Below are 27910 nucleotides of genomic sequence, written 5' to 3' on the forward strand. Positions count from 1 at the left end.
AAGCGATCTGTTATCAGTTAGTAATGTCTGGCAGCATGGCGAACTTCACGGATGCAACATCACTGCAGCAATTTCAGGAATTACTGAAAAATAATAGCAAGTAGGTGCTGTTACCCTCATTTATACAGAAATACCACCTAAACTGAGCAGCTTTGGAAACGAATGAGCAAATATGCGCGAATATGAAACGTTGTTTTTAAGTATTTTAAATGACAGGACACAAGGAGTAAGCCGGTGGCCTGTGCAGATAACGTACACACAAATGTTATGAACACATACTGGACACGTGAATGATTAATTTAATTATTTAGATGATTGGATCATGGGTTAGTTTATCTTAATATTGCCCTGGATTACAGTTTAGATCAGTTGTATGTGGTGGTTTTTATGTTGTTGCTGCTGATTATTGTTGTCATTCAGCTTATGGTTTCATTCAAAGCATTAAATCCAAGAGTTCTGGATAAAAAATCCTTGCAAGATTCAAACTAACACTCTTTTATTTACTTTTCTAGATATTTAAGGGTATAGTTCATAAAAAAGTTATTATTAACTCACACTTCTGCTATTTTTCTCTGAAGTATTCATACGTGCGTCTTTCCAACAACACTCATTATGTTCAGCGCACGAAAGTTATTACATAAGTTACTCATTGACCGCAGTGGTCACAATACATTTTTGTTTTAAAAAAGCTACGTAGATGCTCTTTCACATTTCTTATGTGCTCCACAGAAACAAGTTAAATACAAAGTATATAATTACAGTATTTATCTAGAGGTAAACAACCACAAGGGCACATCATCCTCCCTTGTGGTCATATGTGTTTCACACTTTCTATTATGTTCTTCTTTAGTAAATACTGGCGATTCTGTTTATCTGACATTTGAAAAGCAAACGTCATGTACAGACAGACATTGATTATCTATTCATGTGTTGGGTGGTGCACACAGGTGATGGTTAAAGATTACTCCCCACCGAATCTGTGCATGAACCATGTTTATTGAAACGTTATCATCTTTTACTCTCTTATCAGGTCCCTCACCGTTGTTCATTTTCACGCACCATGGGCTCCGCAGTGCTCGCAGATGAACGATGTGATGGCAGAGTTGGCCAAGGAACACAAACACACTATGTTTGTGAAGGTAGGTGGACCATAGACCATCACAGAACTAAACATTTTTGTTTTTTCAGGTTGTCAATACTCAAAGACAAACCTGGAGAATTGAGATGTTACGATGACTCAAATATGAAATGTGTAATCAGGGCTCCAGACTAACTTTTTTTACAAGGAGCACAGTGGCCCCCAACTGAACATTTTAGGGGAACAACCAAGAAATTTAGGGGCACACACCGTAAATCAACATGCTAGCCAAGTATTCACATTTCTACAATATCCACTGTATTACTAATAAATACTTTGATGATAGATGCAGAAAGTACAATGTGCTGTTTCAAATTCACTGTCACATCAGAAAAAAAAAAGTCAAATTTACTGGTCACAAATGTGCATCTGGATGTAAAATTCAGTGGCACACTCTCAAATTTTGGTGGCAATCTAGAGCCCTGGTAATTTCTGCTTTCTTCGTAGCATACAATTAATTTTCAAACACGCCATTTGCTATGAGGTTTGTGTGCAATTTCAGGGGCTGTTTTCAAGACACTGATTTTAATCGTAAACAGGACAGTTATTTTGTGGTCTGGTTGTGCGTTTTGGGGTCCTGAAAGTGCAAACTTTTGAATATGCGTTTTAAAGTGCAAGTTTGTGATAACGACACTTTGTTGGCTCCGTCTAAACTACGTAAACGCGATTCTGTGATAACAGTGATGTCATGCACATGTATTTAGTCGCCTTTGCGGGTCTGTGTAAACTTGGATCTTTTGACAACATTGTCGTGTGTACGTGACTTTTTCATAAACGCAAAGGAAAAAGGTTTCAGTTTTTCACTACGTCACTGTCATGTAAGCATAGCCTAAGACTTTTTTTTGGTTGAGCAGATGTTGTTGTGTTGAGCTGGTTGGGATCCTTAAAACAACAGCAATGCTTTTAGGGGTGATTCACATTTTGCGTCTTTTGCTCGCTCAAGTTCGTTATTTCAAATGTAGGCGCGCGGTATGTGCGCTCATAATGATAGCGATGCGCATGCGGTACGATGCCCTCGTTTTTTCCAGGCGCTTCCGCACCGCATCGAGTTAAAAACATTTAAACTTTTCAGATTGCCGCAAGCGCACCGCAGGTCATGTGACAAGAACCAACCGACGGTTGCATTTTCCGTGTGATTTTAGATGCGAAATGTGTACCGCCACTTATACTGCTGCAGTATTTTAGCCATGTATGCCATATATGACAAAGACAAATATTTTTTTGGTGAGAACATAATAATGTATACATTTTTTAATTAATAATGTATAACTTATTAGTAATCAATCGTTTTTTTTTTTTTAAGAATAAAAACTGATAAAGTTTAAAAGGATTAAATTATTTTTACTTGGCAAAGTGTTTTGATTGGAATACAATGAAATACATCACTTCAGGTCAGCATATTGCATGCAGTGCAGTCGCAGAAGTTCAAATTTTTGTCAGAAAAATATGGATCCGCAGACGGTCGGCAGCTCATGCACCCCCTTTGCGACTTTTCATAGGGAATAAATGACTTTCGGTTTATCATCAGTTTACAGTGAATGGAGAAACTAGAGCTCGTAAAATATCACTTTGTTTGAACAGCCTGTTATCCAGTGCTTTAAGTTTGAGGCAGTCTAGTCTAGTTTTATCTGACCAGTTTTATCTGACCAATGGCAAATAAAAATTATATTGGAGAAAATCTGTCAGTAGCCAATAATGCCGCAGGAATGACACACTTCACCTTTACATTAATTACACCATTTTGCACTGAAAGTCGCAATTTTCACTTTTTTTGCAATGTGCACCGAACTCAGAGGTGAAACGGTTTTGTAGCTCCAGTATTACACATCCAGCTGCTCTGGGTCCCAGTAGAGCACATTGAAATGCTTCAGGCTGTGAATGACTTTGGCTTCTTCATGGCCCTAAAACAGCAGGGAGCAATTTTACCTTCTGTCATGAGTTAATGCCTCCTTTAATCCTACAGTCAACTGAGCAAAGAAGTCCTTTAATAAACAACTGTGCTTTTATTAACTACAGCATATGAAGTAAATTACGTTTGATTAGAATAAGCTTTGGTGTCTTTTAAGAAACACATTTCTTCTCATGATTCAGCTTTACCATAAAATTCCGTATTTATTTCAGACGTGAAATTCAGACGTCAGTGTGGAAACCTCTTTTTCCGCAACTGGGGGTTAAATGGCTACAACGTTGCAATTTCATCTTGGTTCGGTTCGCATTAACAAGGCAACATTTGTGTGTGCATCTGTTTATTTTCCATGATTCCGCACAAAGTTGTTCGTCAGGATTGACCAATAGTAGCTTTGCGGGATTATTGTATTTAGCCCGTTCGTGGATCGGAGCTCGGTTGCTGTGTTCACATATGCCTAACCGAACCAAGGGACAATAAGCACCCGGTTAGGAAAAAGAAAAGGCTACGTTCAGTATCTGGTCGTAGTTTTCGATTGTAAAGCCAGCCAATCAGACAGCAGCTTATAATTTTTATGTGTGGAATATGCATCAAAGTAAGTTAAAAGTTTGTGAGTCCCAATTCCTCCCCTTCGAAGTCCGCATCTTCAAAAGAATCGGGATGCAGTTGTAGACTCATCATCATCTACTTTAACCTGATAGAAGAAGCTATTTTAGCGCCGTCTAGTTGTGAGATTGCGAATGGCAACCAACGGATCAGTCCACCCCTTACCCCTCACTTTCGAAACACACAGAGAAGCTAAGGTAGCCACAACAGGAAAACATGATGACATTGTCTGTGGGCACATAGTGACGAAATGCGCTCTGTAGAGCAGTTTGTCCCTTCAGGGAAAACATGGCGGCACAAAATGGCGACTTCCGTGTAAGGGGATACGCAGTGTATGTGGATAGAAATTGCTCATTCTAAGGACATAAAAACATAAAGGTTCATTATGTAAGGTCTTTATACACCACTGATAATGTAGTTATGTATATTATATCGTATTTCTGTCAATTGATTCTCCTAAACTTTACACGCTGCACCTTTACGTGTAGCTCCTGTGATACTTGACCAACAGAAGATCCAGTGTGTGACCATAAACATCACTGTGGTGTGAGATTTATGGATTATAATATCTGGTGTATAAATGTGGCAGGACATTCAGTGATGTTTATGTGTCTGTTTCTGCCCTGAGGTTTCTGTGTCAGACTGAAACGATGTAAAACGTGTTATTTTTAGGACCCATTTAACGCACCACGGACATCGAACAGATTTGAGTTTAGATGCGTAGTAGTTAACCCTGATGCTGCTTGACTTAATTTATATTCTTTGCAAAAGTTTTATTTTGCTGCCTTAACTGTTGTTTTTAAGGCCAAATAAAGTTTTATTTTGTGTTTTTTGTTTGACATGTTGATGTGTGTGTGATGTTTTTTTTAATGTGGATTATAAAGAATCATTAGTACAGTAGTTCTCTCTCTCTCTCTCTCTCTCTCTCTCTCTCTCTCTCTCTCTCTCTCTCGCGTGATTGCAGTGGAGTGTGTGAGGGGAGCGTGCGGGCGAGAAAGTTTGTGGAAACTTTGTCTTTTCAAACTGTTTTCCAACCTTTTGTTTTTTTGTTTTGTTTTGTTTTGTTAGTTAGTTAGTTAGTTGTAGGGATAGTGGGAGGAAAAAGTTCATTGTTCATTGCGCGTTTACAGACGCCGTAATGGCGTCTGTTCCAGTGCAGGGAACGCCAACTCTGTCACGCAGGAATGGGTGCAAGTGTGCCCCAGAGCCTGGAGTGACAGTAGAAGAGTTGCTTCTAGTTATAGGAGAACAAGTGGGCTTTGAAAATATAATTTCGGCTTCGCGGATGAACAAAGCTGTCGTCGTGTTTTTAAAATCCGATTCTCTTGTCAATCAGTTGACTGTGAACGGAATATGGGTAAAGGATACATTTGTGCCGGTAACCCCGCTATCCGCGCCGGCAACGAAAATCATAATTTCAAATGTTCCACCGTTTATATCCAATGAGGCTATTACGAAGGAACTGCAAAGATTTGGGAAGATTGCAAGTCACGTAAGAATGATTCCGCTTGGATGTAAAAACAATGCCCTTAAACATGTCCTTTCTTTTAGACGCCAAGTCCTCATGATTTTGAACTCACAAGACCGCACTTTAGAGATTTCTTTCCGTATCAATCACGGGGAAAACTCATACATGGTTTATGCTAGCACGGAGAGCCTTAAGTGTTACGAATGTGGAGAATATGGCCATAAACGCATCGCATGTCCACATAAAGATGACCAACGTGCTTCTAATGGTGACATTAATGATCAGCAAACGAGTGACGGTGAAGCACAGCGAACTGAGGAGCAATATAAGGAGCCTATAGAGGAGGGCAAGATACAAGAGGTGAGTGAGATTAATTTACATGATGTAAGCGTGGAACAAGCTGGATGTAGTTCTACTTTTGAAAAATCTGGAGATGTAACAGATGATGACATTGATAAAAGTGAAGTTCAGAGTAGTGCAGAAGATGTGTGTGAAAGTTATGATGTACAAGTTGAAAACTCTGAAGAATATATGTGTGATGAAAGGGAAAGTCTATCCCAGTGTACAGATGATGGATTAGTAGATGATGAACAGTGGACAAACAGTTCAAGAGGAAGTGATAAGGACTTGTATACTGTTGAGGAAATTAATGCATTTCTTGATAAAACTAAAGGGAAAGCAGGAGTTGAAGTAAGTAATTATTTTCCTGATTTGGAAAGATTTATTGCTTCAGTGGCATGGGCTAGGAAGTCTAGTAGCCTTGATGAACTTTCGCAGCAAAAGCGATATCGGTTAAAAAAGCATATTACTGGTCTTAGACAAGGCAAAAAGATAGTGAAAGTAAGGGAAAAAACGAATTAATGAACTCTAAATCTTCCTTTCCACTCTGTTTCTTCCTTTTCTTTTTCCTTTTACTAATGGAGATCTTAAGGGTGGGATCAATTAATGTAAATGGAATGAGGGATGGGAGGAAGAATAGTTGTGTATCAGAAATAATACGATTGAAAGAGTTGAATGTCATATTTCTACAAGAAACCCACAGTAATCAAGATAATGAGACTGATTGGGGACTATGGTGGAAAGGAGATCAAGTCCTTAGTCATGGGACAAATATAAGTGCAGGAATAGCGGTGCTTTTCTCCACTGTCCTTAAAACAAAGGTTTTATCAAAGCATGAAGTCGTACCAGGGAGGTTATTGGCTGTAAGAGCTGAAATCAGAAATCTGCATGTGTTGTTTGTGAACGTTTATGCCCCTAATGTAGGAGAAGACAGAGCACAGTTTTTTGTTAAATTAGAGGACTTTTTAAAACAACAACAAGATGATGTGATTGTATTAGGCGGAGACTGGAATTGTACTTTGGATTTTACAAAAGATAGAAATGGAGAAGAACCTCATGCAAAGTCAGCTATGTTTTTGTCTAATATTATAAAGAATTTTAATTTCTCAGATGTATGGAGAGAGTATAACACATCAGTACAACAATATACATGGGTTAAAGTCAGCAATGGAAGCATTTCTGGTGCACGGTTGGATAGGCTTTATGTATCACATAATATGAGAAATAAGGTTGTTAAAGCAACCATTATTCCAACAGTTTTTTCTGATCACAAACTTATAACAGTTGAACTCATTTTAGCTGAAAGAAAACATATGAGCTATTATTGGCATTTTAATGTTAAGCTTTTAAGTGATAAACAATTTTGTGAAAATTTTAAATGTTTTTGGGAAGCCTGGAAAACTGAAAAATGTATGTATAAAAATATAATTCAATGGTGGGATGTTGGCTATGGAGGACCACAAGAGTCATGCAAAATGTAATAAAGAAATTCAATATTTAATAACTACCTGGACAATAAAAATAGCAATTAATAGATTTGTTTAAAAATTCATTAATTAATCTATAAATAAATAGACAAAGTTATAAAAAAATCATTTACGTAAGATTTTATTAGGCAATAAAAAGTGAGATTATAAAAATAACGTAGAAATGAAATATACTAGTCAACATTTGAAGTGGATCAAAAACATTTATCAAAGTCATCCTAAGACAAGAACGGGTATTGGGTATTGGTTTTAAGACAACTTTTAGTAAAGGTTTTGATCCACTTCAAATGTTGACTAGTGTATTAATCCATTAATAAATAGTTCAAATTAATATAACAATTTATAAAAACAACATAAAACACTCAATAAGTTCATCATTTTAAATTGCATTTATAAATTCTTAATTAAATAATGGAATTTCAAAATGTATTTCAAAAAGCGATTTAAAAAGAGAAATAAATAACTGGATTTATAAATTGAATTACAAATACAGGTTTAAATTAGGCATTTAAAAGGGCATTTCCGTTTAACTTTTCTGTTTTCATTTTCCCAATGATTCTCCTTATTCTTTTCGCTATTGGATTTGCTTTTCGTTTTAGCCTCTCTATTTAACTTTTCCGTGACTCTTTGGGTCCTTGCAAATGTTCAAATGAGAAATGCAAATTAGCTATGGCCAGGTGGATGTAACAGGCTCGCTTATTGGCTCTGATTGTACTTCATGCGCAGATTTATAGATCTCAGATGAGGACCCAAAGAGTCACGGAAAAGCTAAATAGAGAGGCTAAAACGAAAAGCAAATCCAATAGCGAAAAGAATAAGGAGAACCAACGGGGAAATGAAAACAGAAAAGTCAAACGGAAATGCCCTTTTAAATGCCTAATTTAAACCTGTATTTGTAATTCAATTTATAAATCCAGTTATTTATTTCTCTTTTTAAATCGCTTTTTGAAATACAATTTGAAATTCCATTATTTAATTAAGAATTTATAAATGCAATTTAAAATGATGAACTTATTGAGTATTTTATGTTGTTTTTATAAATTGTTATATTAATTTGAATTATTTATTAATGGATTAATATTTCATTTCTATGTTATTTTTATAATCTTATTTTTTATTGCCTAATAAAATGTTACATAATGATTTTTTTTGTAACTTTGTCTATTTATTTATAGATTAATTAATGAATTTTTAAACAAATCTATTAATTGCTATTTTTATTGTCCAGGTAGTTATTAAATATTGAAGTTCTTTATTACATTTTGCATGACTCTTGAGGTCCTCCATAGTTGGCAAGGTACAAATAAGAGAGTTTTGTCAACAATATACATCTTATTCCTCCATAGCTATGAAAAAAACTTTAGAGTGGTTGGAAAATGAGATTATAGACATTGAAAAGAAAATGAATGGTAATGAGGTTGGGAATTTACAAGACTTATGGACTGAAAAGAAAAATCAGTTGAGCTCCTTTTTAAATGAAAAGGTTAAAGGAGCACTGATTAGAAGTCGCTTCCAAACAATAAGAGATATGGATGGACCTTCCTCTTTTTTTTTTAACTTGGAGCGGAAAAAAAGTCAAGAAAAACAGATGCATATTTTAAAAGACAATAATGGATGTGTTACAACAGACCCAATTGTGATGCGTAAAATGGCTGTGGAGTTTTATTCTAATTTATATGCTGCTGACATTTTAGATGAACAGTGCAGAAACGAACTGTTGCAAGACCTTCCGAGTTTGACATCAAAACATAAAAAACTCTTAGACTCTGAACTGAATTTTGAGGAAATTACTGATGCTGTTATGGGACTTTCCTCAGGACGTACGCCAGGATTGGATGGGTTACCTGCTGAATTTTTTAAGAATTTTTGGAGTGTTATTGGTAATGACTATTTTGAGGTAATCCAGCAATGTATAAAGGAAAGAGTTCTTCCTTTGAGCTGTCAGCGAGCAGTCTTAACGCTACTCCCCAAAAAAGGTGATTTGACATCCCTTAAGAGCTGGAGACCCGTAGCAATTTTAGGGTCCGACTACAAAATCTTTTCAAAATGTCTAGCAAATAGAGTAAATGGTGTACTGGACACAATAATACATGAAGACCAGTCATATTGCATAAAAAATAGATCAATACTAGATAATTTGCATTTGGTGCGGGATGCTTTTGATTTTGCTTCTCAGAATAATATGAATACAGGTTTCTTGTCATTAGATCAAGAAAAAGCTTTCGATAGAGTTGATCATTTTTTTCTTTTCGATACTCTGAAAGCTTTTGGTTTTGGAGACAATTTCATTTCCAAAATTAAAATGCTATATACCGGGGCAACATGTATGATTAAAATAGCTGGTGGCCTTAGTGTTCCTGTAAAGTTAAATAGAGGCATTCGCCAAGGATGTCCAATATCAGGCCAACTTTACACTATAGCCATAGAACCTTTACTATGTCGACTAAGAAGACAATTAACAGGTATACAGGATAATGCTTTCGTTTTTAAACATCCTATTAAGCTCTCTGCATACGCAGATGATGTGACTGTTGTAATTAGAAACCAAAATGATGTTGAAAGTGTTAAAATGGCTTTACAATGTTATGGGAAAGCATCTTCAGCCAAAATTAATTGGCAAAAAAGTGAAGCTTTGTGGTGTGGTCAAGATGTTATTAGTCCATCATTACCGGGTGACTTGAAGTGGGGGAAAGCGGGTTTTAAGTATTTAGGTGTCCTTTTAGGGACAGAGGAATATAAAAAGAAAAATTGGGAGGGACTTGTGGAAAAAGTGTGTGCTCGGTTGTCTCACTGGAACTGGTTGCTACCCCAGTTGTCCTTTAGGGGGAGAACCCTGGTCTGTAACAACCTGGTTGCTTCGACATTATGGCATAAAATGATGATTCTAGAGCCTCCGGATGAGTTGGTAAAGACAATTCAACAAAGCATGGTAAACTTTTTCTGGTCGGGACAACACTGGTTGAAGGCACCAGTGCTTTATTTGCCAATACAAGAAGGAGGACAAGGTCTGGTCGATATTAAATCCAGGATCAGAGCTTTTAGACTTCAGACGGCGCAGAGACTCCTATATGGGGAAGACGTAAGCTGGGCTGGGATAGCCTGTGCTCTTTTAAGGAGAGCAGGCAATATCGGACTAGATCGTCATTTATTTCTTATGGACATTGAAAAACTAAACCTGACAGGATTGACACCTTTTTACAGATCAATGTTGAAAACATGGACACTGTTTAAGTTTTCTCGGAAACCAGAAGGTGTGAGGGGACTATGGCTGAGAGAGGAGCCATTGTTTTTTAATACAGCATTGGACTTAAATGTTTTCAAATCAGAATCTTTAAGGAAAATGATGTGGACTGCTGGTATTACAAAATTAAAACATCTTGTTTCTGAGCAAGGGTGGATTTCGGCTGAAAATTTGGCACGGAAATTGAGAATGAGATCAGTTCGAGTAGCAGAAAGACTGTTGACTCAAATCATAGAGTTTTTACCATCTGACTATAGAGGCTTATTGGAGACACAGGTTGGAGAGGAGGAAATTTCTGCTTTTCCGGACTTGAACCTTTCAGCTGATACAGAAACATGGGAAGAGATGGAGAATGGACTGCTTTCGTTTTGTACCCCTCAGTTGGAAGATTTTAGAAATGATGGCAAGAAAAACATTTATGTACTGTGTGTAAAGGTGTCACATCTTCTTCAGCTCCAGAATGTGAAAGAGTCTAAATGGCAAGACTGTTTTGGACCAGGTACCTCCCCTAAGGGCTGCTGGCGGACCCTGTACAAGCCTCCTATTGAGAAAAGAACTGGGGACCTACAATGGAGGCTTGTGCATGGTATAATAGCCACAAACAGACACAGAGCACACCTGGATCCACAGGTTGGGGAGGGCTGTCCTTTTTGTGGAATGTCAGAGACTGTTTTTCATTTATTTTTTAATTGTGTGAGATTACAGCCACTATATGATATATTGAAAGAGTGTTGTCAAACCCTGGGGGAATTATTTGCACCCGAACTTTTTATTTTTGGACCCAAATATTGCAGAAGTAAAATGAAGAGTCATGTTTTATTAAACTTCATGTTTGGGCAAGCAAAGATAGCTATATGGTTGTCAAGAAAAAATAAGCTGATTGAGAAGGGATCAATTGATGTTATTACAATATTAAAGGGATTAATAAAATCCCGCATCAATATTGAGTATAGTTATTATAAATTGATTGATGACATGTTGAGCTTCAAAGAAAAATGGGAAATTAATCAATGCATTTGTGAGGTTGATTCTGTTGAGGTTTTACACATTTATATTTGATTTGGTTTTTATCATCTTGACGCTGTTTTAATGTTTTTGTAGTTTTTTTGTTTTTTTGTAATAAAGAGACCTTAAAAGTCAAAAGTCTCTCTCTCTCTCTCTCTCTCTCTCTCTCTCTCTCTCTCTAGCTGGAGGCAGAGGCAGTCCCTGAGGTTTCGGAGAAATATGAGATCGCTTCAGTTCCCACCTTCCTCTTCTTCAAGGTAAAACTTCACACACAACTCCATGGCATTTCATTAGACCTGTTTGACTTCACGTTTAAGCTGACATTTGTGGAAGGTTGGTTCAGCCACTAATAGGATTATCACGACCAATAATTTCTTTGTTCATAGTTTTTCTATTGGAATATGCAAAGATATTGGATATAACAAGATGTGGGACTGCTATAACTATGAACTGGGGACAATGCATTGCTTAATATGGTGATGGAAGTCCCGCCTTACAGTTAAATGAACCAATCATCAATCGATAAAGACTAATTATTCTCTAGGGGAGGGGCTCTGGGGCAGTTGCCAACCTATGCACATGCTCAGTAGCTGAAATAACACTGTAAAGGTATTTTAAAAGGTATTTTAATGGAGTTTAATGGTCTCTTGAACAAATACCTCATCGAAAATAACAAATGTTTTGGTTTCCTAGGTAATCTACGTGTTGTTTATTTTGCTCGTTATATAAATAAACTATTTTGAAAGAACTTTGTTGTTATTTATTCTTAGCGGAGTTTACCGGAAATGACGTGTTTTCCACAAAAGCCACTTGTTTATGTTGTTACCGTGAAACCGTCTATAAAAAGCACTCCTAACTCTGATGAATTCCTGATGGATTTTATTTGCAAACCAAAAAAGACAATAACGTTTAACTTTATTTAAAGCTATTGCCCCTTTGTGAGTTCATAAAACATGATGATTGACATTACATTTAGTTTTTTCAGTATCCACAGCTTTTATTTATGTTAGAAGTGGTTTGATATTGTTTTGCGTAGCTGTTTATTTGTCAGAGGAGAGGTTGGAAAAACCCGAGCCTGTTGGGAAAGTTTGATTAATCCGAGCTCTAAAATCTCCTTGCGTTAGAAACGAGCAACTGAGAAATAATCGGAGGTTAAACAAACATGCGGCTTGGCAAGACTTTCTCTCTCTTAACGTATCGTGTCAAAGAACCAAAAGTGCCTGCGGCCCGTTTTCCCTCTCTCTCCCTGCAAACAATCTAAACAAACTGACAAGCATCCTAAAAAATTAATGCTGTTTTTTTCCTCAATCTATCACTCCTCACACTTGTGTTTTTTATTTGTTTACCAACAACCCTTAGGGCGGTGAGAAGATTGACAGGTTGGATGGTGCACATGCCCCTGAGCTGACCAATAAGGTGCAGAGGTTGGGGTCCGGTGGGGGCGGAGCTGCAGGGGTGGGGGACGTCCCTAAAGAGGATCTCAATGAGAGACTGAAGAAGCTGATCAACGCCGCGCCTTGCATGGTCTTTATTAAGGGAACGCCCCAGGAACCTCGCTGCGGTAAATACACGTTTACTTGTCGTTGTGTTTATTTGAGCATGTGAAGGTTAGGGGCTATTAAGAGTATTTATTCAACATCATTGTGAGAGAGAGAGAGAGAGTAATATACAGTATGTCTGGTTTGTAAAAATAGCTTTAAATGATAGTCATAGATGCCACCATGTGGACATTTTTTCCTATTGCACATACAACTTTTGTCCGTTATATCTTTACAGAAATAGCTTAAACCCCTTTCACCCAGCATGTTGGCCCTAGAAAATGCCATCAAATTGGCAGAGTGCCTTTTATGTAAACTAGAGGTCTTTTTAGGCCCAAAGAAATGTACCCGACTCGAAATGACCCGAATCACTTTTTTCCCCGAACATGACGTGCATAAATTATAATTTTTTTTAAAAGCATGATTTTTTAACTAGGGATGCACCGATATGGAAATTTTGGCTGATAGCGATAACCGAAAACTCTTTATATTTGGGGGGCGATGACCGATATATAGGCCGATAAATATACATATTCATTTTCTGAGCAGGATTGCAAAGACAAAAGACAAACAAATACAGTGGATATCTGGTTTTATTTTAAACCCTTTAGAATTTTCATTTCCAACTTTGATTTCAATTTCAACTTTGCATGTGATCGCTTTTGCTTTAGTACTGTATTTGCTAAATTTCCTCGTGCTGTCAAGTGTTTGTTGTACTGGCTCTTTGGTAACGGTGTTTGTTTGGCAGTGATTTTCGTCTGATAGTCTTTATATATTTTGGGATGGTGAAACTTCAGATGGCTTATTAGATTAGAAGTATTGAAGTTTTTTGATTTACTGCCCCCTCGCATTACCTCACATTTGCAGCTGTTGCAAATCGCAAGTTTGATGTCTTCTTTATTCACAACGAAAAACTCCCAGACCGTGGACATCTTGTCTTCGCGCTAGACTAGCATACTCTTATTAAGCGCGCAATACGCGTCATCTTCATGCTACGTCACAGAAAGCACCAATCAAAACTCCACATGCCCAGAAATGAGCAAATGAAGTGGTTCAACAAGCCAAAATAATCCATCAGACCGATAACGATAATAAAAAAAGCAAGTTCCCTCAAAAGGGAACTGTAACAATGTATCTTAAAAGATAACACAATGTAACCTTGCTTTCACTTGAAATGTGTCCCCACATTTAGTCCTTGAATTTGAGGGTGTTGGACCTGGAAAGTCCTTGAAAGGTCCTTGAAAGGTCCTTGAATTTGAGGTTAACTAAGGTGTGGGAACCCTGTGTGTGACTTGTCATGCCAAAATGTGTGCCAAAAGGTTTATGATAAAAGAGACGCACACGTTTGCCAGATACTCGCTTAGTCTCATGTGTAATCAGAGTTTAGTGTTAAGTTAGTGTCTTGCGAGTATTTTGTAAACGTGAGCATCTCTTTTATCATAAACCCTTTCGCAACATGTGCCGCAGGCACTTATTTTGACATGACATATGATGCAAATAGGTTTACATGATGCACTGAACACATATTTTGAAGTCCCGCCCCTTGGAAGAGAATTCACATGCCGCCACTTATGCCTGGTAGTGATGTCACTGGCTGCCTGTGAGAAACCTGTCAAATCTTCAAATCCTGTGTAAACGCAGTTTTCTGCATAGATGGTTTATTGATTTGCATGGTTTCTACAAGAAATTATTATTTTTTTTATTTGTGCATATAAGTACATTCATAGCAAACTTCAAGATACATTATTTGTGTATTTTCAATAATATGTAATATGCAATATTCATTTTAATTATTTGTATAATTCCAAATAAATATTTATAGTAGAGGAATGAGAAATTAAGGGTTTGTGTGCATAAAAAAATCTGTGCAAGTATATGTGTGAGAGATTTTTTTGGTTTTCCTTTATACTTCATGTTTTCATCATAAGATCTCACTGATTTCATTTGCTTTGGTTCAGTTTCTTTCCTACAGTCAGAGATGCATTGGTTCAAAACATCCTCGCTTTAATTTCTTGTTTCCTTTCAGAGCAAGCTGCTTTTTAGTTCAAAGTGCATATTTCCACATGGACCGAGGCATAAAGCGTTTGACGTTTTGGCTGTCTAAAGAGAGAGGTCTTCAGAATTGAAGACGGGGTCTGGGGAAGACCGAGATCAAAATACAAACGATATTGAATTCTCTTCTCAAACGTGATGTTCAGCTTTCAACAGCTGCCAGCTCCTCCAGCGCTGCTTTATTAATAGAAAATTTACGCTGTTTAGTCTCTTAAGCCCAAAACCTGTTGCTCGTGCTATTTTGAAGCCGTACCAGGCGTCAGTGGGTCAGAGATATTAGAAACGTTTAGATGTTTTCATTCACTTGGCTGATATCCAAATCAGGAAATGATGCATCGAGAGAGAGTCAAGCCTGTCGGTGGCGTGCTTTGGGTTTTCCACACTTTCTAGTTTCAATAAAAGCGCAGGGCCAAATGATCAAGTGTTTGGCTAACGCTATCTCTAAAGCAACTATTTATAAGGTTAAGGGTCCGTATTTAAATTCGGGTCTTTTTTTTTCTCGCGCTCTGAGTGGGCTGTCCTTCAAAAGGTACGATGCTCTGGCACGGCCCCTCTCCTGAAGCGGAGTCGGGCGGAGCGAGCCGAATTCGCCCCCTCTAGGTGCAGGCATAGAGTTGGGAAAGAACTCGGCAATCAATGCAGCGTGTCTGCTGGAGTTTGCCCGGAGCCAGAGAAAGCAGCTGCCCGTGTGTTTGCCCGCTATGATAGAGTCGAGCTAATATACCAGCAAATGCATACGCACAAGTGATCTGCCTGGAGCTGTTTTATAATGAATTCCCTCATGAGCAGCACAAGATGAAAATGGGTGTTTTACTGCAGGGGCTACACGGGCTCATACACATCACCTTATACATCTCTTTCTCTCTCTCTCTCTCTCTCTTTCTCTCTCTCTTCTTGCAAGCTGTTTCTCATGCGCCTTGTTATCTTCATCTCCTCCCATCTAATACATCATCTAATATCCCAAGATTTCTTTCATCTTAAGTTCCCACATTGTTGGCTTGTATTCATCTCATATGAAAATTGTAAAATGTTTAAAGGGTTAGTTCACCCCAAAATCTTCAGATATTTTTGATGAAAACCGTAAGGCTTATGACTGTCCCGTAGACTTCAGTTTTTTTTTCACAATCAAGCTCAGAAAAGAATGAAAGGCATCGACAAAAAGGTCCATGTGAAGGTCTATCAGTAATTTAATAATAATATGAGGCGACAAAAAACTTTTGTGCGCAAAAAAAAAAAAATTTTATTCATTCAACAATTTGTTTTCCTCCTTGGTCATTCAGTGCGCGTTCCTTAGTAGGAAGTCAACGGAATCGAGCATCGTTGTGATCATGGCTATTTTAACTTCTGTGCAAACACTTTACTTTTTTTTCTCCTGCTGTATGTGTTTTGCGCAGGTGGCGCACACACGTGCATGAACTTGCTTATTCGACCATCGCTTTATCGATTTAATTATTATCGACAACTAATCAAATAACGATTAATTGTTAAGATCCCTACTCTGTATATTTTCAGCTTTTGACGCCGCTCGATATTTTGCCTTTGCTCAAGAATAGTGAAAAAAAAAGATTTTCTTTTGTCCTGTTTAAAAATTCATGATTTGGTTAGGAAATTTAAATAAAATCATAAAAAAATAAGAGCTAGATCTAGTGACCACATAATGTTTTATTAAAACAAATATGTGACCTGTGCTCTCATTTTGAGAGGTTTAAGATCCTAAATGCTTAATCTAATACAAAGATGCATGTCCATACACATGCATGTCTAACAAGTTGGTTTGGGTTTTAAAACATGTAGGAATTAGAAAATAAAGTGCACTCGCTTGATGTTAAAAGAGTTATCAAGAGTGACAAGACTAAAAATTGACTCATCAACTTTAAACAGGTGTAGCCGTTTCGTTTTTTTTTTTTTTTTTTTTGTCAGATTCCAACAAATCATACAGGGATTGAAGTTTTTTTTAATAGAGAATGTCAAAATATAAATAACTCATTTTTGGAAATGTGCTCATTCCGACTCATTTTGCCAGCACATGTCACACATTTATTCGATATTCACAATATTTTATGTCGTCTAAACCAGAGGTCTCCAACATCTCCAACAGGTTGCCCGCACAGAGTCTGTGAGTTGCCCGCCAAAGCACATTCTATTGAAAGCCTCAATTTTAATATTTAATTTTTACATTTTTCACATTAGCTTGGCTTCTTTTATGTATGTTAGCATTTTAAACAATAAAACATATTAACAAGTTAAATAAAATAAAATCAAGAAGTAAACCAAAAAAAGTTTTGAGTAGACTATATCAAGAAAGTTGTCCTCCAGATTGTTTTATCTTATCTATTGTGGTAGCCCATGCTCACAAAAAGGTTTGAGTCCTCTGGTCTAAACAATTTTCTTGATAAAATTTAATATTCAATATATTCCCCGGGCCTGATTGCTATACCTCAAACAGAAATGGATCAATCAGAGATCTGACACACCCCAAAATATTAAAGGGGACATATCACAAAAAGCTGGCTTTTTCCATGTTTAAGGGCTATTATTGGGTCCCTAGTGCTTCTATCAACCTAGAAAAAGATCAACCCAATAACTTAGTTTTGTTAAATTATTATCTGCAAGCATGTGAAAAAATAGGTCATTAAAAATGTTATCCCCTTGTGATGTCAGAAGGGTATAATACCACCCTTTAATCTGCATTATCCAATCACTGCAGTGCCATTTAGTGCAAAGATCAGGTCATTTGCATTGAACAGGACACACCCAAAAATAGCACATTTTTCCTCACACCTACAAAGTGTCAATTTTAACATGTTATATAAATTATCTTTATGATATTTTGAGCTAAAACTTCTCATACGTACTCTGGGGACACCAAAGATATTTTTGAGATCTTAAAGTCTTGTAAAATGTCCCCTTTAAACTTAGGCACAGCTGTTTTTAAATAAAGTCATGTTTGATTATTTGTTGTGTTGTTTATAGGCTTTAGTCGTCAGATTGTTCAGATCCTGAAGGAGCACAACATACAGTTCAGCAGCTTTGACATTCTCTCGGATGAAGACGTCCGACAGGGACTCAAGACTTACTCCAACTGGCCCACTTATCCGCAAGTCTACGTCAACGGCGACCTCATCGGAGGATTGGACATTATAAAGGTGTGAAGATATCGCTATTATTGTTTTTTTCAACACAGATGCTCTGCATTTACACTGTAAAAAATTACTCTGGAGGGTGTTAAATTTAACCCATGAAAATTAGTTATAATTTAATTAAGTATATAAGCTAGCAAGTAAAATAAAAAATAATGGGTATATTCTACCTTCACTATCCAATTTTTAACAGTAATAACTGCAATACTAAAAAAATAAGTAACATATACCCCAAAATATTGGCCTTAGCACCGCAAAGTGCGCATGAATCAACATCCAGGCGGGACTCGAGTCACCATTTTTTCATATCATATCGGCGGGAGAACTGCGGTTTATTGACAGGTAAGTTTTTATTTAACTTGTTGATATCATCATGAATAGAAATGTTAAGTTGGTTAACTGTAAAATCTACCAGAAGTTTAGTCATTTGCGTGCTTCTCTGTCTCTGTTGTTGACAGATTGATAGGTTAGAATATGTCAGTCAGGTTAGCTTTGAATGAAACATCGCCCAGTTCTTGCACCTGCGAATACGAATAAATATCCATATTTATGATTAAAATATTAACTTCCATTATTATTATTTACATGTCTGAATCTCGTGAACAGCGGAGCTGCTCAATATGAGTGGTTGAACTTGAGCAAGCCACGTGACGAGAGAGAGCAGCGGACGGTTGATGTACGATACAGACGGGAGGGCGTCGAGCAGACAAACAAACAACGGTAAAGCTGTCGATGCTAGATAATTACTGTAAAAGTTTTCTTGCATTTATCTGTTAATATATTGAGTTTTGTTTTAGAAGGGATCCATTTATGAAGCCATTTTATTATTATTATTATTATTATCATTTACGGATATATACTTAACGTTGCCTTTCGCTTTTTAATGTCTGTTCAAAAAAGTATTTCGGAGTTCATATGTTATATATGAGACTTGTATATGAAGTTGAATCACTTAAAATTGAATGTAAGTACTTCTTGTTAGTGTTCAATGTTTTATGCACGTGTACTGTGAGTTATAGCATAATATGAAGTTGTATTTTTGCACTTAATAAGTTTTAAATGAAGTTGAAATGTTTGTTTGTATCGATATAGCATGCTAGTCTACTGAGGTAAATGAGATCAGTTTTTCCTCTCATATTATTGTCTTCTTTAATTTTCTAATGATAACGTGAAGAACAGTATTTAGGAATCTTGCTTTTAATGGTTTTTTCTCATGAAGCCTTGGTTTATTTTGTTTTATGAAATAATATGTTCAAGAAGCTTTATGTAAAACTATGATATGTTGTATTTCACTTGAAATGTATTGGGGTTATTATACGTCCAATAATTAGTTTTAAATGTTTACAGAATGTTATTTGGTCAATAAAGCAAGCAATTTATGCAATCTTGTGCATGACTATTTTCTTATTCAACCCTCTCTGAATAAGTAATATGTAATGTTTCTTAATGGCTTATCATTATTAATAATAATTTAATAGATCTGTGCCTTAATACCAATAGGGTTAATGTTATTCATTTTTTTATAAGTAATTAGTTATGAAAAAATAGGTAGACCTTACCTAATTTTTTTTACTTTATCATAGTAATTAAATTTAGGTACTTTTTAATCAAATATATAGGATATAATTTACTCAAACAAAGTGAGTGCAAATTGTTACAACAATTTTTTTGAGTAAATTCTATAGGTTGTTTTTTACAGTGTATCTTGTGTATGAACATTAACCGTTCGAATGTCAGATGATTTGTGTGTTCCCGGCTAGCTGTTATTAGCTTCGTTGCTGTACATTCCCAGCGAGCTCATACTGTTTAAACCAAACCGAGCATCCCTGCTGAGAGAGGAGGGCGAGACAAGACCTGTTTCTTTTCTCTCTTCTCACGAGTCCTGCTGGCTCTTCCTCATTAAGATAGTGAATTTACCTTAACAGCGAGGTAAACCATCTCAGCAGGGAGCTGGTACTCATGAAAGGCGAGTCTGTGTTTGCGTGTGTGCTGTTAAACGGTAGTGGGATTCAGAGATGTTTTATGTACTCCACAGGAGCTTGTTGAGTCTGGTGAGATTGAGAATACTTTCCCCAAAACCGTCTCGCTGGAACACAGGTACAGACAGATGCACACGCACCCAAACATTATCGCAAGAGTTTGGTTCCAAAACAAAATAAATCCATTTTGACTAATTTGGGTAAAAACGTGTTTTCTATACCAAAAAAGTGACAAGATGAAAACCACTATTTTCTGTTACAAACTTTCACGTAGCATCTTTAGAATTAAAAATTCAAATCCATAATTTGATTTTCAAAGATTTATTATAAAAACTGATTATTATTTTCTGCAAAATGCAATAAATTCAAAAAAAGTTTTTTTTTCCAAAATCTATTGAATAAATGTTCATTCATCTTTGCCATGTTATATTCATTTAGTTGACTAGTGGTATACACTGATTAAAACAAATAAACATTGATGGCATTAATCAAAACACTAACTTTGTTATATTAAGAACACTGTGATCGCTGCTGTCATCCTTGGGACGTCGTCGCTGAACTTTTTTTGACAGCGATCAGCTATAAAATGTTTTGATGCTGCTTGATTTTTTTTTTTTGACTTTGTGTAAAATAATGTAAAGTTTTTTATAAGATCCCCTGGAGTCAATGTGTTAGCATGACAGAAGCTTGATTCTGTCGTGTGAGAACAGCAACAGCCGGCATTTTTCCTTCGCCCGAGTGCCACTCACGTAAATTATTTGATTTTGATGGCTTACGCTTCTTCCCTGCCATAGAAATCCAGGTTTATCAATGCCAAGTACAAAGTAGATGAGGAAAACTAGGATTCTGTGTGTATTCAAAGCATCACCATTATTGTTTACAATGCATTAATTGGTGCGCTGTGATTTGTTGAGCAGATTTTTTGCATTCTGCAGAGAAGGAGGACTGACATTTATCGCGGTTTGCAATAAAGGGAGAAAAGAGGACAGAATAACACGCCGGATATTGGATTTTGCGTAAAAATTAAGAATTTACTATTTAATACTGACCAAATACAATACTGATTTATCACGTTTTGGAACCAAACTCTTCATCTGCTCTGGTTTGGACTTGAATTGGTTTTTAATAGTTTTTCTCTTAACAGGCTAAAATCACTCATCAATAAATCACCCGTCATGCTCTTCATGAAGGGCAACAAAGAGGTGAGTAAACTTTACTTATTTATTTATTTGTTTATTTTACTCATTTATGACAAAGCACTTGATTCTGGCATTAGACATAGCTATGTATTCCAATAAAAAAAAATTGCCAGCAACAAATCAATATTTAAAGGAACACGCCGACTTTTTGAGATTTAAGCTTATTCACCGTATTCCCCAGAGTTAGATAAGTCCATACATACATTTTTCATCTCCGTGCATGCCGTAACTCTGTCTGATGTGCACCCACCACTAGCCTAGCTTAGCACAAAGACTGCAAGTAAATAGCTCCAGCTAGCATACTGGGAAATATATTCTCAGAGGACGATGCACTGCTACTTGGGCGGAGTGCTAAGTTAGGCTAGCGGTGGGTGCATCAAACAGAGTAATGGGACGCAGGGAGATGAAAAGGGTATGTTTGCGCTAGGGATGGGCATGATTAATCGACAATCGATAATTGATCGTTAAGAATTTAGTCGATGACGTTAATTTGTTATTGATTAATCGAATACTTTTTTTATCTAATGCAGGTTGCATTGCCTAGCGTAGCGTGTGTCTTGAAGCAATTAAATGAATTTCACTGTGTGGCAGCAATTCAACATTTTACCACCAGGGTGCAATATTTGACACCATACTCCGTTATCTGTGACCTTCCGTTTTGATTTCAAAAAAATAATCATGAAGAGGTCATGATCTTTTGGAACAAATGAAGTCTCTGTTTAAGAATGCAGCTCGCAGCTGCAGGCTCTGCTGCTTAAGAGCACCGCATATTCAAGCGCATATATGTTCCGTTTGTCTAACTAAATGTAGTTTAACTGTTTGCCACAAGTTGATCTTGTAATAAAGGTCTCATGGAGGAAAACACGCTGTATTTTTGTATTCAACTTTTTTGAATTATAAAAGTTAAATAATTTTTTATGATAAAAATATTAATGATTAATCGATAGTCGATCGTTAATTCTCCCGACAATCGACTAAAAAATTTAATCGAATGCCCATCCCTAGTTTGCGCTTATGTTACTCGGTGAATAAGCTAAAATCCCAAAAAGTCGACGTGTTCCTTTAATGTAGGGGCACAAGATACTGTATATCCAAATAACAGAGAAATGGCATACATGTCTATAGTGCATAATGCATATAGCAATGGGGTTTGTTATAACTAAATGAAATTAATACTAAGGAAGCAAGTCATGTGAAATAAGACGGGTAAAAAAGTAACTTTTTATTTCAGGGGTTTTTGTTTACTTGAGAGTTGTTGACATTTACATTTATGCATTTGGCAAACATTTTTATCCAAATTTACTTACAGTGCATTACAAGATGCATTTTAAATCATAAGGTTCGCAATTCTACCACTGAGCTATACAGGAACACTTCATATTTTATTTATATTTTTAGTTTTTTTTATTATAATTTCAGATTTATTGTTTGTGCTGCAACAATAAAACATGGTTGTTTTCTTTCAGAAGTGATGTTTTCTCTTTCCAAAAGGAATGTAAAACACATTTAAGAGCACTTATTGTCTAACACACATTTTTTACATTTCCTTTGGTGTGTAAGTGTATATTAGTACATGTTAACATACTATTTTCTTGGACTACAACAAACACACGGATTGTAGGCAACAGTTTACTTCCTAGGATTGGTGATGTAGACAAGACCGACATTATCTTAATTCCTCCCGCTTCAGACCTAGCATGTTACTTAACTCCTGTTAGAAACCGAATCTTTTAAACATGGTAAGGAGCGTCACGTTTCCGACTGACGTCAGAGGTATTCAGGCCAATCACAACGTACAGATTAGCTGGCCAATCAGGGACACGGCGCTTTCCAAATCTGTGCGTTTCAGGAAGAGAGTGAAATCTGGAGCAACAAAAATTTACAATATGTGGAAAATAATGTGTTGTTTGAACCATAAACCACGCAAACACATTAACAAATACACAAAATAGGTTTGTTTTTTGTAATGAAATGGGTGCACTTTAAAAATATGATCTTTTTTTACCTTGATGAAGACTATATGCCGAAACGTTGGTGAGAATAAAATTATTTTGCAAGTGAGTGTGCAGTCACTATTTTGTGTTACGTTATTTTTTTTTTAACATCATTTAAATGGATTTTGTGAACTTGAGGAAATTATATTATCGCATATAGTATGTTTTTTTTTCAATATGCAGGTGTAATTTCATTTAATTATATCATTTTATTATGTTTTATTCCCTGTGGTTAATGTAAATGTTAATACTTTTAAAGCCTGATAGGTGGGCTGTTAAAAGTTTTGCCTTTTGCATTTAAACTGCAAAAGTCAGTCAGAGGGGTTTTGAATGACCCAGGGTCGACTAAATCATGACAGAGTTTTCATTTTTCTGTGACATTTTTCTTTAACGTACAGTAAGTGAAAGGATGCAGGAGCAAAGTCAGACTGGAAATCAATGCCGGGCAACTCCAGCTCTGCTCTCTCTCTCTCTCTCTCTCTCTCTCTCTCTCTCTCTCCCCCTAATGGAGGAGAAAGACCCCTCACCTCTCTCCTCATAACTTTATTGATCTTTAACACTCACACATGAAACACGTTCTTTGCCGTAGTTTAAAGTCTTTTCCCTGAGATATCTCTCATCTCCTCACTCGCTCGCTCTTTCTTTCTGTTACCACTTCATTCCTAGTTATTCAGACACACTTCAGAATATCATTTATAGATAGTTACAGTTGTAAGTTTCTGAATGTGAGTTTGCTTCTGTGCTGGTTTGGGCCCAGAGGATCCGGTTGCGTTTCATATGCTGAGCTGAGCTGAGCTCTTTACAGTAGCCTTTCAAGATGAGAAAAATGTGTTTTACTTTCTTAATTTGTGTTTTTCTGAATACTTAGACTGCCAAATGTGGATTCAGCCGTCAGATCCTTGAAATAATGAAGAGCACGGGGTGAGCGATTTTATTTCATTTAACTTTTTTGTAATCACACACCGTAACATATTGAACTAAGACAGGAGGAAGTTCATATCATTTGTGAGTTGTTTAAAGCCAATGAGTGCATGCCGTGTCCAGGGCTCCAGACTAACTTTTTTCACAGTGGAGCACAGTGGCCCCCAACTGAAAATTTTAGGGGCGCAACCAGAAAATTTAGGGGCACACAGCGTAAATCAACATGCTAACCAAATATTCACATTTCTACTAATTTCCACTGTATTACTAATAAATACTTTAATGATAGATGCAGAAATTACAATGTGCTGTTTCAAATTCAGTGTCACATTTTATTGTGCACTTTTTGAAAAAAAGGTCAAATTTACTGGTTGCACATGTGCGACTGGATGTAAAATTCAGTGGCACACTCTCAAATTTTAGGGGCAAAATGCCACCATTTGGGGGCAGTCTGGAGCCCTGCCGTGTCACTAATGTTTCTTTATTCATTTTTCAGGGTTGAATATGAAACATTTGACATACTGGAAGATGAAGAGGTGAACTTTCTTTCAGTCTAAAGTTTATATTTATATTCTTAGCATGCTTTCTTAGCAAGTGTGTAAATGTATAATATAACCAGTAAACTGGTGATTATTGTACAATAAATGCCACTTTGACATATAACAAAGTTATTGGGCACTGCTATAATGCTATCATTGGGGACAAAGCAATGCTCAGTATTGCCGTTCTGATGATCTTAAAGGTTAAAGAACCAATCATTAATCAATAAAGACTGATGATTTTCCTGGGGGCGGAGCTCTGTACAGAGTCACGTGAAGCGTTTGCCAACCTGTGCGCTGTAGCTGAATCGACCTCCAAAAAGATTTTTTTTTGCAGAATTTGATCTTAAACATTCAAGTAGATAGGACTTTAGTCATGCATGACTGAAATAAATGCCCGGAGGCTTTGCAAACATGACCGGCGAGTGCTGTGACTTCCCTGAAGGGAATTTGTCTTTAATGACCTTGAAAGAGTTTTTGAGGATTACATCAGGCTTGACTTTACATTGCATTGAACACGTGACCGCAGAATGCAACAATTAAGTATACAGTATTATAGTTATAAGTTTTGCCTTGGGTCTAAGATCATTTTGGAGCAAGGAGTGCATGCATGTTCAGTCATCAAGAATGAAACTTTAAACGTCATGAAAAATAAATGGATGCAAAATGCTTTTCAACTCATATGATCAAGTTGTTTCATGCATTGCCTTTGTGTACATTTTTGTATGCTATTAGACATTTTTTGTCTCTACAGGTTAGACAAGGATTAAAGACTTACTCCAACTGGCCGACATACCCACAGCTATATGTTAAAGGAGATCTGATTGGAGGATTGGACATAATAAAGGTGACACCTGTCTGTCAGTACACTCTCACAATTTAAGCCCAAATCAATAAAGCCATAAAGCCAAAGACTGCATATTACAACCTGAACTGTACATATTGGTCCCAAATGTATACATACCTGTACCTCAATGGTATATATTTGGATCATTTTCTAACATTATCTTTATAGCTTTCTTGGTTTGTATTAAAATTCTTGTGTACAGTCTCACCCTATCAAATGTGATTTTAGATATAGCTGTATTGAATAGCATCCCCATCTGTCAGATATAATTCCAGCAGCCGCACTTTTAACTTCAAGTGTGTGTTAAATTGTCTAGAATAGTATTTGGGAAATATTGTGTCCATTGCAGTACTGATTTTGTTCCAGGAGAGGGCAGCTTAAGCTACTAAACTTAACACCTGAATGGTTAAAAACAAACCGTATAGATAAGAATTTTTTCTATATTACTATTTGTTATAGTACCATATTTAAAGTAATGTAACAGACCTATATATATATATTTTTTTTCTAGCAAGTTAAATCTGCACTCATTTTATAAATTGTCTTTTGTCACTTTATTCAATATACTTACTTCAATATAAAATGATTTGCACAAGTTACAATCTTGTATGCTAGTTAATTTAGTAGAGCATTGCGTTATCAGCGCTAAGGTTGTGGATTTGATTTCCAGGTATAAAATGTTTAGTGAATGTAAGTCTCTTTGGATAAAAGCATTTGGCAAATGCATACATTTATATTTTATTCTGTGAAAGGTGCAACGGGTGTACATTATTTTTCGATAAATGCACACCTAACCTGTCAAATGTTTTAAAAATAACCACCAATGAGCAATGTCTGTGGTGACGTGGTATAAGTGGAATAATTAACTGTGGTCCTTTAAATTATTTGATACAGTAATAATGCATACTCCACTTAGCATCGTGCCGCATTAACACTTTGGGTGTACATTACTTTCGAATAATTTGTCAATTATTACTTATGTAAACGATGCCTCCAGATGTATACGTTGTTGCATGACAGATAAGAGATGTTTATGTTGTTAAACAGGAGCTGAAGGAGAACGGTGAACTGGTGTCTGTGTTGAAGGGGGAGAACTGAAGCGTTCCAGTATGGATGAACATGAGGATCAAATCACTGAAATATCTGCAACTGCACACACACACACACACACATAACCTCAGGAGCAGAGGACTTCAGTCTGTCTTTTTCCATTTAAGTTGACCCTTTGTAGAAGCAGTGTGTCAAAAACTCATCAATATATTGTTAAACCTTTGCTATAAATCCAATAAAATCTGTTTCTTCACCTTATGTTTTATGTATTTTGAAACCCTGCTCGTAACATTCGTCTGAACTGATCCAATTACAGGTGGTCACATGATATTGAGAGGATGATCACCCGATTGGATCCCCACAAACAGATGTGTTAATGTTTGTTACCTAATGGTAATTGCCTAATCAATATTTTCCTTTTAAAGGGGACGTTTCATAAGACTTTTTCTAAGATGTCAAAAAAAAAAAACGTTGATGTCCCCAAAGTACGTATTTGAAGTTTTAGCCCAAAATATCATATAGACAATTAATTATAACATGTTAAAATTGTCACTTTGTAGGTCCTGTTTAATGCAAATGAACTGATCTAAATGCTAGTGCTGTGGTTGGATAGTGCAGATTAAGGGACGGTTTATCCCCTTCTAACATCACAAGGGGAACCAAATTTTAATTACCTATTTTTTTCAAATGCTTGAATGGTTTACCAAAACTAAGTTACTGGGTTGTTTTTTTTCACGTTCTAGGTTGAAGCACTGGGGACTGACTTACTAGTATTTTTGTCTTGTTTTCAGTAAAAAATATTTAAAAAAAATCATAAATTAAGTTGCTTTTTCTTGATGAGCAAAATGACCCAAGAAAATAAGTCTAGTTTTTAGACCAAACATATCAAATTTAAGTGATTTTGTGCATAAAACGAGCAAAAAAATCTGCCAATGGGTTAAGCAAATTTTTCTTGAATTTATTGTTTAAGAAAAAATTTCACGATTTTTTTGCTTGTTTTATGCACAAAATCACTTAACTTTGATATTTTTGGTCTAAAAACTAGACTTATTTTCTTGGGTCTTTTTGCTCATCAAAAAAGCATCTTAATTTAAGAATGTTTAGATATTTGTACTGAGTACAAGACAAAAAAGTACTGCAGTGTACTTGATGAGCAGAATAACCTAGAAAAATAAGTCTAGTTTTTAGAAAAAAAATATATATAAAATTGAAGCTTAATTTGTGCTTAAAACAAGTTTTAAGTTTTGCCAATAGAAAAATATTTTTTTTCCTGAAATAAGTGTTTATGAAAAAAGTAAACTTATTTCAAGAAACTTTTTCTTATTCCATTGGCAGATTTTTTTGCTTGTTTTAAGCACTAATTTACTTAAAAGTTTATATTTTTTTTTTGTCTAAAAACTAGACTTATTTTCCTTTTGCCCATCAAGAAAATACATTTTAAATTAAGAATTTTTAGATATT

General features: G+C 36.1%; 1 protein-coding gene across 1 annotated transcript; it reads left to right on the forward strand.

Annotated features, from left to right (window-relative positions):
- glrx3 (glutaredoxin 3) lies at positions 1-26707 on the forward strand. Its single transcript, XM_065262690.2, has 11 exons — positions 1-100; positions 1031-1139; positions 11373-11447; positions 12550-12751; positions 17754-17926; positions 19956-20017; positions 21044-21101; positions 23961-24013; positions 24510-24549; positions 25307-25399; positions 26447-26707. Exons 1-11 carry the CDS (start codon positions 24-26, stop codon positions 26495-26497), a joined length of 993 nt encoding a protein of 330 aa, XP_065118762.1. The 5' UTR covers positions 1-23; the 3' UTR covers positions 26498-26707.
- The last annotated feature ends 1203 nt before the right edge of the window (positions 26708-27910 follow it).

The sequence above is a fragment of the Paramisgurnus dabryanus genome, chromosome 1, assembly GCF_030506205.2.
Source record: "Paramisgurnus dabryanus chromosome 1, PD_genome_1.1, whole genome shotgun sequence".
Taxonomy (NCBI): domain Eukaryota; kingdom Metazoa; phylum Chordata; class Actinopteri; order Cypriniformes; family Cobitidae; genus Paramisgurnus; species Paramisgurnus dabryanus.